This window comes from Artemia sp. Qi Xiang Cuo, chromosome 17 (assembly GCF_049724085.1).
Source record: "Artemia sp. Qi Xiang Cuo chromosome 17, ASM4972408v1, whole genome shotgun sequence".
NCBI lineage: Eukaryota > Metazoa > Arthropoda > Branchiopoda > Anostraca > Artemiidae > Artemia > Artemia sp. Qi Xiang Cuo.
This window is the reverse complement of record NC_142810.1, coordinates 44,329,971-44,344,444: the sequence shown is the minus strand read 5'-3', so window position 1 is coordinate 44,344,444 and position 14,474 is coordinate 44,329,971. Positions and strand designations below refer to the sequence as shown.

At 36.6% G+C, this 14,474-nt stretch overlaps 1 protein-coding gene across 1 annotated transcript in view; it reads left to right on the top strand.

Moving 5' to 3' along the window:
- Positions 1-4,355, top strand: part of LOC148942240 (zinc finger CCHC domain-containing protein 8 homolog) — a 93,454-nt gene extending 89,099 nt beyond the window's left edge. Inside the window, exon 5 of the mRNA XM_089103023.1 lies at positions 3,188-4,355. Coding sequence (XP_088959149.1) covers positions 3,188-3,559 — 372 coding nt within the window. The 3' untranslated portion in view covers positions 3,560-4,355. The remainder of the gene's footprint in view (positions 1-3,187) is intronic.
- The last annotated feature ends 10,119 nt before the right edge of the window (positions 4,356-14,474 follow it).

Genomic DNA, 14,474 nt, shown 5'->3' with positions numbered 1-14,474 from the left:
CACATCAAGTATCCCTGTCGAAATTCCCCAATCGGTTCGTTTTTCCTAAACTTTTAGTTACTAATGCCGAAAGTCTTAATTTTGAAAAGCTTACTGAACTCGAGGTGCTTTCAGAATCAATTCTAATCGATATCATAGCTATTACGGAAGTACAGTCCCACGACCCAGGGTCTCTGCGCCTGACAAATTATTCAGAGTTTATCAAACTCCGTCCTTTAGATCAACCACTTGGAAAAAGGAGGTGGTGTCTTTCTTTTTACTAAGAGCAACCTTTACCCAAAGGTTATTCGAGTCCCTAGTTTATCCGAGTACGATGAAATCCTCTGGCTAAGTATTAGACCAAAAGTTCTCCCTCGTCCATTTAACATTATTGCAATAGCCGTTTTCTATTACTCCCCAAATCAAAATATCGAGTCAAAACGCAAATTCATCCAGCAATTGCAGACTAGTGCTGATTTTGTTATTTCTAAATACCCCAATGCTGGTCTTTTTTTAGTTGGCGATGCGAACGACCTTAAAATGGATTATTTTTGCTCCTCACTTCAAGTTAAGCAGATTTTAAAAATACCAACGACTAGGGTAAATATCTCTCTTGATGTTATTTTGACTAATATGTATAATTTTTACAGTCCTCCCTCAGTCTGCCCCCATTGGGTGGGAGTTATCATCTTTCGATTCTTTTATCCCCCTCCTCAAATTTTAATCATTCTTTCTCAATAACTTATGGCAGTTATCGCCTCTTCAAAATTCTGGTCTTCTTTCTTTTGGTATGTGGCTGAATACTGAAGATTGGTCCGATGTTTATAGTTCAAAAAATATTGACGAGAAAATGGCTTTGTTCCACAAAAAGCTAATTGACAAATATCAAATTTGCTTCCCGGAAAAAAAATTTAAAAATTGCTCCAGTGACAAACCCTTTATTAACCAAACTATAAAAACACTAATTAGAACCAAATTGAAGCTTTTCAAAAATGGTAAACCAGATGAACCCAATAAACTAAGAAAATCAATTAAAAGAGAAATTCGCAAAGTGGCACGATCATGCTACACAAATAAGGTCAAAGTATAGTTCACTAATGAACCAAAAAACTGGTATTCTGAGGTTGAAAATCTGTGTGGCAGGAAGCTTGAACAGCATAACTTCAATCTACCCGAGTCTCCTGATATTACTGCCAATAATCTCAATAAATTCCTCGCTTCCATTGTCCAGAGTCTTCCACCACTGTCTGACCAATTACCATCAGGAGCCCTTTCCCCTTCTTTACCCACTGTTTCTCCGTCTGAGATAGAAAGAAGAATTCAAAAACTAAGAAAGACAAGTATTTGTCCTTTGGATATTCCCTTTTCTCTGATCATTGCCTTCGGTGATTTCTTGTCTAAGCCCTTGTCTTTCCTGTTTAACAAGATCACCGAGTCTGGGCAAATTCCTACAATTTGTAAACAGTGTTGCATAACACCTTTGAAAAAGAAAAGCGGAAAGTTTCGAAAAATCCAGTTTTCGGCTTGCTTTTTGTATTTTGGAAAAAAATTAACAACAATTTTCAATAACAGTTTCACTATAATGCTTTGGATTGACCGGTACGAGAAAAAAATATTCAAAAATATGTGTTAAAAATAAGCATAATCTTGGGGTTTTATGGGGCTGACTAAATTTTAACCCCCATCAAATTACAACCTCGAATATAGACAAATAATAATCAACTATACCCCTCCACATGCCTTGAAAGTTTCAACTTAATTCCCTTACCCTTTCCTGAGATATCTCAGATACACCCTTTTGACAACCTCGAATGCACATAGTGCGTTTTTATTTAGTTCAATTTGTCACTCAACTTGCTCTGATAATTTTAGCTTAATATCCTTCGCCGTTCCTGAGATATCGCAGATATGTTTTTTGGACAAAATTGTATGCACATGTTACCTTTTGATTTAGTTTGATAACCCCAAAAACTCACACTAAATTTCCAACGTAGTATTCTTGGCTTGTCCCTAGATATTGCACAGATACCCTTTAGACAATGTGGATACGCATAGTTTATTTTGATTTAGTTTTACATCCCTCTCATTTTTTTCAATTCAGAAAAGGTCCTTAACCTTTTTTAAAATAAGTTATTTATGTCTTGTCTGTACTCTCCATTAGTGTTCTGCCTTTGGAGGAAAATTTAATTGTAAAGCAGTTTATTTAGAATCTAGAGTATATTTCCATGGAAAGTTGTGTAGATATTTTATATGACAAAATAACATTCAGAAAAATGCTATGTATTTGTTAAATATTTATAAACAATGCCATATCCAGGTTTTTTCTTCTTTTTTTCTGGGGGGGGGGGATTTGTGCGGTGGGTTTCTTACATTTTTTTTTTACAAAACACGGCAAAAAAAATTATATGTATTTATGTTACTTTTTAAGAATCGAACCGAAATCGATGGGGAGGGTGCAGGGTTGCCAACTGCTGACGTCCAAAACGAGTGCAAATCAAGATCAAAAAAGAGTATTTTTGTTCAGAAAGAGTGCAAGTTAAAAATTTGCATGCACACGGTTCTTGCTGCTTTTGCATCACCTCTGAGATATAAAATAGTGTATTTCAAACGAAAAGTGTGCAAGTTGGCAACCCTGTTCCTTGGGTTAATTACACTTCTGACGAAGTTGCCAACTACTGATGTTCTAAGTGAATGAAAACTAACACCCTAAACGAGTGATTTTTACTCTTCCACGTCCCCTCTGAGAAAAAAAAGAGTGCATTTCACACGAAAAGTGTGTAAGTTGGCAACCCTGGGGGGGGGAGTCAAACTAGGTAATTCCTCCTGGATTTGACCATGTTTCTAAAGCTTGGTATTTCGAAGATCTTAAACCGAAGTTTTGATATTTCTTAACCAAAATTAAATGAATGGAAGAATTAGCTTATACTAAGGTACGGAAGGAGAACTTAATTTTGTTCTTCATCTGACAATAAGACATCTATTTTGTACTATGACAAAACATTTTTGTGAGTGGGATGATAAATAGAAACCACGCAAACTTGACAAAATATATGGATAGTATCTGAGATTGTTCTATAAAGCTCACTATGTTTTTTATCGGGGGGGGGGCACTGAGGGCCCCCACTCCGCGTATGTGCTTGACTGAAAAATAAGAAAATGTATTTTTAAGTATAGTTTCTAAAAACTTTTAATCTTTATCAATTCTTAGAACGTTGACGAAGCAGAAGAAGTCACCATGGTTGACGATTTCGAGAATGAGAGCTTAGAAATTCTAGAAGAAAAGAGGAAAAAGCTTTTATCAGCTCTTGAAAATGAGACATTGGAAGGAATTGAAGAATCGCCTACAACTCCAGTCAAATCCGAATCTTCTAATGAGGAAGGCATTAAATCAGGTGTCGCGAATGGCTCAAAGGGTACACCCATTCTAACATTTTCCCCTTTCCAAAAGTTACCTGATATTAGCTCTTTTGCTGAAGGAATTGGAGACCATTTGGCTTTTGAAAATTTGCCGGGATATGAAGGGACTTACGAAAAGTTGAAAGACGTCCTAAAAAAGGCGAAAAAAGTGAAAAAAGAGTAATTTTTCGTCAGTGATAATTTACTAAAGTTCAAATTTAGTACAACTAACTTATGTGAACATTGATGTCATATATACAAGGCTTATTTCCTCAATTTTAGAACAAAACATAAGTTATGTTGTTTTGTTTGAATTAAGTTCCAAGTGTTCTGGAAGGAACTGATATTTGTGGCTTTATTATGTCTCTAAGTCCTCAAGTTTGCACCTTAATTAACGTTGTTATCTATAATTGCTTTCATTTCTTCTTGTTTTCTCTCTTTCAGTTTCTTCAGTGTAATGCTATTAGCGAGAAGAAACATATATAAGTACAGACGATCATTGTGATTTACTTCAGTCATGTCAATAAACTACTATCAAACCGAACAATATCATATAAGCTTTTCATCTTATCGATGTTCTTAAACGTAAGGCGTATCTGGCAAGGCACGCACAAAGACGTTTGGGTCTATGCCTTCCCCATTTCTTTCAAAATTGTTCAATTCTTTTCGGGTTTCTCTATCTCCCTGATTTACTTATATTTTCGTTTTTTTACTGTATGATACCCTTTTTCCGCCAGAAAAGACGTGGGTTTCTCTTTCTTTTTTGAATTTTCGGGACTCTGAACTCAAACAAAACTGACTCTTAAGAATCCATTTCATTTTGCAGCCACATGATGTACAAGAATATTTCTTTTGGGCTGCTTGTGTGTGTGTACTAGATTTTGACCAAAGTGTATTCATCAAGCCTCTTCGGATTATTCATTTGTCATAATATTCAGAAAATTATGTAATCTATTTCATTTTGAATTACAATTGACTTTTTTAATTTATTATTTTGTGTCTCGAACACGTTAGGCACGATGAACTTTCATTTCTTTGAATGCCTATTAATTTAAGAATCGTTGTAGTAAGATGAAAAACATACCTTAGGTTAACCAAATGGTGCGCTGTTCTGCTGAAAACCGAATTATCCTCTGTTACTTAGATTTCACGTCCACCAAAAAAGAAAATTGTCTTTAAACGGGTGAATATCTGTTTTGCTTTTGCTTTGGATCAAATTCAAAAGTTCGTTTCTTTCACTGACCAAAATGTGTTTAAGGTAAACAAGTACCGTGTTAGGTTTCATGTTTTGATTAAATAAAAAAGTCAGTTTTTTCAACTGAAAGTAAGGAGCAACATCAAAACTAAAACGAACAGAAACTATTACGCATATGAGGTTGGTTGCCCCTCCTTAACACCTCGCTTTTTACGTTAAAGTTTTTTAGTACTTTTAAAAAAGCTTCTCAAAGAAAATTTACCCCCCACATTTATCCTTAAAACCCCACGCGTGAAATTGAGTCGGCAAAGGAAAAGCGAGGCATAAGAAGAATTTTGTATAGGAATTCTGAAAAGTTCCCCCAGTGTTAAATTCCTACTGAAAAATTCACCCCGTGGAAACTTCCTTCCCCATGGAAGATTCTCCCTCTGGAAAATCCCCCAGAAGAAAATTCGTTCCCCCGCCTGAAAAATGTATGCATACTCCCCTACATCAAATACTATGCATAAACAATGGGCTATTTTATAACTTAAATACCTTTTCCCAGGAACTGTGGGTGGTCATTTTATCTTCAAAGACATAGTTGTTCGGGTTTTCAGCTATGCTGAACAAAATGGCTATCTCAAAATTTTGTTCGGACGACTTTAAGAAAAAAAGGGGGCGTGGGAGGGTGTCTAGTTGTCCTTAAGTCTTTTGGTTACTTAAAAAAGGCAATAGAATTTTTAATTTCCGTTTGAATGAGCCCTCTCCCGATATTCTAGGACCACTGGGTCGAAACGATCACCCATGGGGAAAAAAACAACAAACAAATAAATACGCAATCGTGATCTTTCTTCTGGCAAAAAACACAAAATTCTACGCTTTTGTAATTCCTTCCCCCGGTGACTGTGGGGGATTCAGTCATCCTTAAAGACATAGTTATGAAATTTTCTGACTATGCTGAACAAAATGGCAATTTCAAAATTTTGATCAGGTGACTTTGGGGAAAAAATGAGCGTGGGAGGGGGCCTAGATACCTTACAATTTTTTTGATCACTTAAAGAAGACAGAAGAACTTTCAAGTTATGTTCGAGTGAGCCCTCTCGGGATATTCTGCGACTACTGGATCGATACGATCACCCCTGAAAAAAAAAAAATCAACACGCATCTGTGATATTTTTTCTGGCAAAAAATACAAATTTCCACATTTTTTAAGAATGACCCCTGAATCAAAAAGGCCATTTAATTGGGATTAATAGCTCTTTTGAAAGTACTAAACAACACTTCAGCGTAAAGAGCGAGGTATTAAAGAGGGGACGAACCGCTCATATACGTAATAATTTCTGTTCGTTTTAAGTTTTAATGTTGCTCCTTACCTTCAGTTGAAAACCTATTTTTACAATTAAATTCCTGATCGTTTTTTAAATAAAAATGGAAAATCTGGCGCCCCCTTGATCGAAAGTTCTCTTCCCCCATGAGACATTCCTCCATGGAAAGATCCTCCCACGCTACCCCCTCTCCCTGACCCCCCCCCCCACCAGAAAAAATCCCCCCTGAAAACGTCTGTATACTTCGCAATAACCTATACTGTATGTTAAAAATCGGCAAAGTTGCCAACTTGCAGCCCTTCCCCCAGGGACTGGGGGATTAAGTCATCCTCAAAGACATAGTTATTAAATTCTTCGACTGTGCTGAGCTAAATGGCTATTTCAAAATTTTGATCGGGTGACTTTTGGAAAAATGAGCGTGGGAGGGGGTCTAGTCGCCCTCCAATTTTTGGTCACTTAAAAAGGGCGCTAGATCTTTTAATTTTCGTTCGAATGAGCTCTGTCACGATACTCTAGAACCACTGGGTTGACACGATCATCTCTGTAAAAAAAAATTAAATAAACACGCCTCCGTGATCTTTCTTCCACGTTTTTTGCAGGTAGGAGCTTGAAACTTCTACTGTAGGGTTCTATAATACGCTGAATTTGATGATGTGATTTTCATTAAGATTCTATGACTTCTAGGAGGTGTTTCCCTCTTTTTTCGAAAATCAAACAAATTTGTTCAGGCTTGTAGTTTTTGATGAGTAAAAGTAATTGTAATGAAACTTATATGTTTAGAATCTGCCTAATAAGCCAATTCTTGTTATATATCTATTAATATCAAAATTTGTTATTTAGAGTTTCGGTTACTATTGAGCTGGGTCGCTCTTAACTTACAGTTCATTACCACGAACTGTTTCATAACATGCCAATGGAATATTTTTCTACTATACCGTTTGGCTGCAACTTCCATATCCTTGGCAATTTTATCCATGGTTTCTACTTCAGTTAAATTTAATATAAAGACGTGACAGTTTCGTGTTTAATCAGACAAACTAGGCGGAAGTCATCTATCAAGATCGCTTTGTTATTTTTATGTGACATTTCATGTGACAAAATTTACCGCTTCCTGTCAAAGTTTTCCTAATGCTCACATCTCTTCATATGCCATACACCAACACCGTATACATTGTAGCGCTACACCGTACCGCTCAAGTATGCTATCTAAATGTTTAAATTCTTATGGAGTTTTCTTGTGCAAGTCCACTTTTAGCGTAAAGGATTCAGTTTAACAGCGTGACTGTCATATCCTACTTAAAGTAATATTGTTCGTGTTAAGCTTGAATATTGCTTTTTACTTCCACCCGTAAAGTGTGATTCGTGTTTAATCTGGTTGTATTCAACCAACGGCTATTATAAAACTTTTCAAGTTGGGCTACCATTCTGAGTGAAAATTCATATTAAAAAAGTCTAATAACGAAAATACTTATTTCACAGAAATTTTGGTAGTAAAGGTCTTTTACAGTTCCTTGTGCAAATAGAAGAACAGTATATTTAGTAAAAAAGAAAGAGCTTATTGTAGTTTTCTTTTTTAAACTGTTCAGATTTCAAATCAGTTAAATCCATTAAAGAGTTAGCAGGTGGGAACAAAAATTTGCTATACATTTTTTGAAATTAGGGGCCTGCCGAAAAATTGTGAGTTGCCCTGCAGCAGTGGAGTCTTACGGAGACGATATCCTTCTGTTTATTTGCACTCGTAGATGTTTTTTGGATTCTTTTGGGTAAATTTTTCTTTCTCCGCTATCTGACTTACTATGAATGTTGATCATTAAAATTTTTTCGCAATAGTATATACGAGAGATGAATGCAGTTCTTTTTTTCGGTATTGAGGTTTCGGTATACAGCGACTGCTTTATAGGATTAGCTAAGATAAAAAAAAAGTATATATGAGATAGTATATATGAGAGCAATAGTATATATGAGAGATGAATGCAGTTCTTTTTTTCGGTATTGAGGTTTCGGTATACAGCGACTGCTTTATAGGATTAGCTAAGATAAAAAAAAAGTATATATGAGATAGTATATATGAGAGCAATAGTATATATGAGAGATGAATGCAGTTCTTTTTTTCGGTATTGAGGTTTCGGTATACAGCGACTGCTTTATAGGATTAGCTAAGATAAAAAAAAAGTATATATGAGATAGTATATATGAGAGCAATAGTATATATGAGAGATGAATGCAGTTCTTTTTTTCGGTATTGAGGTTTCGGTATACAGTGACTGCTTTATAGGATTAGCTAAGATAAAAAAAAACTCAGTATGAAAACGGACTACACATACTTAAAAGGATCTTCATGAAGAAACCATAATACAAGTTGCGAATTACTAAGACTAATTGCTAATTACAAAATTGCTTATACAGGGTTTGTCCGGAAAGTAATAGGACTGATTTTCTTCCGCCAAGACTGTACTTCGGAGCTTGTGCGTGCCGACTGGAGGGCGTTACTAGCTAACGAAAGAGCGGCTAGTCAGTTGTCTCCGAGCACCTGGAGAGTCAGGACAGGCATTTTTGCGTGACGTTGTTTCTGTGTGTGGTGAAAGCCAAAAATACAACGTTCGTGAGAGCAGAGGTACGTGATTAAATTCTATGTGAAACTCGGTAAATCTGCGACAGAGATGTTTGATATGATCAAGCAGGCTTACCCAGATGTTGCTTTAGGAAGAGGTGGTGTGTTTTGGAGGGCCAGGAAGAGGTCGTGGATGAAGACCGTGTTGGAAGACCTTCGGCTTCGACAAACGCCGACAATGTGGCTCGTGTGCTCAAAGTTTTGAACTCAGACGGTGGATTAACTATTCGTTTAGTTGCCCAAATGTAAAATTTACTAAAATATGTCGTTCGTGACATTGTGACGGTGCATGTGAACATGCACCAGGTGTGCGCGAAGATGGGCCCAAAAGTGCTCACTGACGACCAGGAATTGCGCTGAATGGAAATGTGCCAGGAAAATTTGAACATATGTGAAAGTGACCCCGAATTCTTAAATAACATAATGCCAGGTGATAAGTCCTGGATCTTTGAGCATGATCCTGAGATAAAGAGGCCATCTTCTGAGTGGCACACGTCGGCGTTTCCTCGCCCAAAAAAGGCAAGAATGGGCAAATCCAAAGTGAAAACGATGCCCATTGTCTTTTTTTTTACATTAAAGGCATCGTCCACCATGAGTTTGTTTCTCCTGGACAAACCGTCAACGTCAAGTTTTATGTGGAAGTGCTCAAAAGACTCAAAGAAACGGTCAATTGGGTCCGACAAGACCTCGTAGCCGACCGGAAGTTGCACCACGACAACGCCCCAGCTCACATTGCCTTTCTCGTTAACAACTACCTGACCAAGGCCGGCATCCCAACGCTTTTGCAGCCTCTAAACTGCTCGGATGTGGCCTCCCAGACTTTTTAATGTTTCCTCGCCTGAAAAGGCTGATGAAAGACAAGCATTTTGAGGCGACAGAGGGGATCCAGGCAGCATGCACCGCAGTTCTCACGGTTATTCCGGAAAATGCATACCGTGACGCATTCAATGCTTGGAAATCACGCTTACAGCGCTGCATTGACGCAGAAGGAGTTTATTTTGAAAGTTTTTAAAGAATTGTAACGAATGGCTCAACAAATGTTTTTGATTTGACTCAGTCCTATTACTTTCCGGGCAAACCCTGTATATCATAAAAATAGTAAATATGTGAAAATAGTAATTTACTTAAAAATAGTAAGTTTAGAATGTTATGAATAACGAGAAACTGAGTATTCATCAGTTCACAAGGAGTTGTTGAAATTGCTCTTTACACAAATTAACACATAAGAAAAGATTAAGAAAACTTTTCCTGCTTAATTTTGTGCCTTTTCCACGGTTTCTTTTACCAACTTACTCCCAAAACAATCTCTATTGATCAGCGAGCAAGCCCCTAAGAAGCGCCTCTGCATGGTGCAAAAATTAGCGTTTGGTGTGCGATTTCGAACGTGTAAGTTTGTGCATTAAAGTTCATGGTGAAACTTCCAGCACCTTCTGTGAGCTATTGAGTTTTCATTTTCTTATTTATAATATCATGCATTTACTACTTTTAAATACAAATTACAACATCTCAGCAACTACATTGTGCGAGCAACACCAAAATTTGAGAAGGATCAAAAACGTTGGTTTTTACCTGTCCTTGAGCCAGAGCTTATAGTGAATAGAAAGGAATACGGGTAACTAATAAGAGTGGAAACTGGCACTAGTGTCCGTAAAAAGCCTTCAACGCCCTAACGTTTTACGACACTTGGCATTTTTAATCGTCAAGCTTTGTAATCGTTTTCTGTCAGGAACAAAGATCAGACGCTTATTACTACACTAATTTTACCAATTGCAAAAATTAATTTAATTATTCTTACTATGACACTGAAAAATGCCAAGTACTGCCAAATGGCGTTGAGGTTTTTTTTACCGACACGAGTGCCAGTTCCCACTCTTATAAGTTACCCATTTTCTTTGATGTGGAAACCGAAGCTTGGTTTTATGGTCTATGTCTGAAAAACACAATCTGAAGTTGTTTTGCTAAGCTTTGATTTCTTCGAATCATGATTCTGGTTTCGAGTACAAAATAATGTTCAACCTAGCAAGGATTGAGGCACCAGTCTGAAATTTAAGCTAAACTAAAACCTTAAATCACCTAAGATTTGCAACGGTCCTCTGTCCTAATTGCCAGGATATTCTAATGTCACCTAGCTTTTCAAGCAATTTCAGTTTGCAATTTGGATGCCTTGTTATTTCGTTATCTTCGTTTAGGACTAAAAAAGAGAAATGGTAACACATGTGGCTCATAAACTTTAATTGCAATCTATAACGACCCAAGTACATATTTTATGTAAAACAAACCGGAGGTTTGAAGTGAGCCGCGGACTCCTCATCCCCCTTTTATCCGTCAAATCTTTAGCAGAGAGTCAAACGTGTTGTACCTTGTTTGGAGCAGAATGAGATAATCATTTTCAAACTCTATTATTACAAGGCACAATGCTAACCTTGGGCTCAGCCAACCCCTTTATGTCTTATCCAGCTTTTAAAAAAGGGAACCGTAAGCTCTCCCAGTATTACTTTGCCTTGCATAAAGGTAAGCGTGTTGCTTCATGTTTGAAGAGGAATTATGAGTTGATTATATCTGTATAATTGGAGGACAGAGTGGGTCAGTGCCTCATCTGAAAACAACAATACCTGTCCCACAGCCATTATTTTTTGTACGATAGGTATCTTGTACTTTTTTTTCATCTGGAATTAGGCATGATTTTTTTATTCTATATTATTAGATACAAAAAGTATCCAATATCAGCTGATTCCTACCCTCACCAACTTTTTAACAGAAAGGTCTTTTTAACAGAAATCACACAAGGATACCCAATCTGTCTGATTAAGATTACAAGTGGTTCAGAAGCCTCTCCAATACCCCATCAACTTAACTGTACAAAGTTATAAATTTTGCATCTTTTTGAAGTATGCAATGAGGTTCTACATGATTGGAGAACAGAGTGGCCCAGAACCTTTCCAATGCCTCTTCCATCTGCTTTTTAGTGGATATTTAACCATGTTTCATATCTTCTAAATCGAAAGTTGGTAAGGATTTCTAAATATGATTTGGGGTCGTAAATAGGTCCGCATAAAGAGGGCCCACGGGGCTTCAAACAACACCCTCTTTCACGAGCTTTTTGTTGAAAGTTTGGCATGTGGCTTGAAATTTATGAGGAAGTATGTTGAGTAAATGGGACACGATTATGAATTTATAAAGGTATACTGCCTTTCTCTGGCTTTGTAATGAGGGGGTTCAGGTCCATTTGAAACTTTCTGGTACGAGTAATTGAAAAAGGGGACAGAGTGAAGGTTTTTCACCTAGCTTCCGTATATAAATATTCCAGATTCACTTGAAGTTGGTTGACAGGCTCTTCTAACCAAGGTGACTAAAATCACGGAACTTGCGACTGTTGACCGTAACAGTCTATGCGTACACTTTCATTGTTCGGGGATTTCTTCTTTATCATGAAGAGCGAATTGTAAGCAAGAACTGTAAAGCATGCTCATTTTCAGGAACGAAGGGCCAAAATGCCTATTAGTCTACCTTCATTCGTTTCTAATACATATTTTAGATTATGAAAATTTGTCTTATTTGAAGTCTTTATGCACAAGTTACAAATAATAATGAAATGACGTAGCTTCATTACTTCTGGTAAAGTTTAACGTTCCAGTCGTTTGGTAATGTTCAGAACTACCTAGTCCTTGCCATCAATTTTACTCGAAGAAAATAGTAGGATGCTATGTTTTTAGGCTAAGTACCGTAGCCCTAGCTTGTACATTCTGCATTTATTTTCAAAACAGCACAGATTGGTCTAGGTTTTATGTTTTTGGGAAAAGAAATACAGGAGATTTTATAGATGGATACATAGATGCGTATTTTGCCATCTGTAGCAAATCCATAGCAGAAACGACATGTCTTGGGACAGTCTTTTAAGGAAAATGTCGTTTATAAAAAAAATATTATGACATAGAATTTTAAAACCACCGAGGATTCAAAAGCTGCTACGTTTAATTGATGGAGAAGAAACAAAATAATAATAGGAAATCCGGCGCCCCCTTGACGGAAGGCTCCTTTACCCCATGAGAAATTTGTCCACGGAAAGATCCTCCCACGTTATCCCCTCTCCCCGGCCTTCCTCCCCCACCAGAAAAAATCCCTCCTGAAAATGTCTGTATACTTCGTAATAACCTATACAATATATTAACAATCGGCAAAGTTCTCAACTTGCAGCTCTTCCTCCAAGGACTTGGGGATTAAGTCATCCTCAAAGACATAGTTATTAAATTCCTTTACTGTGCTGAGCAAAATGGCTATCTCAAAATTTTGATCGGCTGACTTTTGGAAAAAATGAGCTTGGGAGGGGGTCTAGTTGCCCTCCAATTTTTGGTCACTTAAAAAGGGCACTAGATCTTTTAATTTTCGTTCAAATGAGCTATGTCGCAATATTCTAGAACCACTGGGTTAACACGATCATCCCTGGTAAAAAACAACAACTAATAAACACGCCTCCGTGATCTTTCCTCTGGCAAAAAATACAAAATTCCACGTTTTTGTAGGTAGGAGCTTAAAACTTCTACAGTAGGCTTCTCTGACACGCTGAATCTGATGATGTGATTTTAATTAAGATTCTTTGACTTTTACGGGGTGTTTTCCCCTTTCTTCGAAAATCAGGCAAATTTTCTCAGGCTTGTAGTTTTTGATGAGTAAAAGTAATTTTAATGGAACTTATATAATTGGAATCTGAATATTAAGGCAATTCTTGTTATATTAGTATTAAAATTTGTTTTTTAGAGTTTCAGTTACTATTGAGCTGGGTCGCTCTTAACTTACGGTTCGTTACCACGAACTTTTTCATAACATGCCAATGGAATATTTTTCTACTATACCGTTATTTTATCCATGGTCTCTACTTCAGTTAAATTTAATATAAAGACGTGACAGTTTCGCGTTTAATCAGACAAACTAGGCGGAAGTCATCTATCATCATCGCTTTGTTATTTTTATGTGACATTTCATGTGACAAAATTTACCGCTTCCTGTCAAAGTTTTCCTAAGGCTCACATCTCTTCATATGCCATACATCAACACCGTATACATTGTAGCACTACACCGTACCACTCAATTTTGCTGTCTAAATATTTAAATTCTTATTGAGTTTTCTTGTGCAACTCCACTTTTAGCGTAAAGGATTCAGGTTAACAGGGTGACTGTCATATCCTATTTAAAGTAATATTGTTCAGGTTAAGCTTGAATATTGCTTTTTACTTCCATCCGTAAAGTGTGTTTCGTATTTAATCTGGTTGTATTCAAGCAACGGCTATTATAAAACTTTTCAAGATGGACCACCATTCTGAGTGAAAATTCATATAAAAAAAAAATCTAATAACTCAAGTACTTATTTCACAAAAATTTTGGCAGTAAAGGTCTTTTACAGTTCCTTGTGCAAATAGAAGAACTGCATATTTAGTAAAAAAGAAAGAGCTTATTGTAGTTTTCTTTTTTAAACTGTTCGGATTTCAAATCAGTTAAATCCATTAAACAGTTAGCAGGTGGGAACAAAATTTGCTATACATTTTTGAAATTTCTGGCCTGCCGAAAAATTGTGAATTGCCCTGCAGCAGTGGAGCCTTACGGAGACGATATTCTTCTGTTTATTTCCACTTGTAGATTTTTTTTTTTGGATTCTTTTTGGGTTACTTTTTTTTATCTGCTTTCTGACTTTCTATGATTGTTGATCATTTTAAATTTTTCGCAAAAGAATATATGAGAGAAGAATGCTGTTCTTTTTTTCGGTATTAAGGTTTCGGTATACAGCGGCTGCTTTATAGGATCAGCTAAGATAAAAGAAACTCAGTATGAAAACGGAGTACACATACTTAAAGAAAAGTAAATTACGAACTTAAAGGGATCTTCATGAAGAAACCATAATACAAGTTGCGAATTACTAAGACGAATTGCTAATTACTAAATTGCTTATACAGTGTTTGTCCGGAAAGTAATAGGATTGATTTTCTTCCGCCAC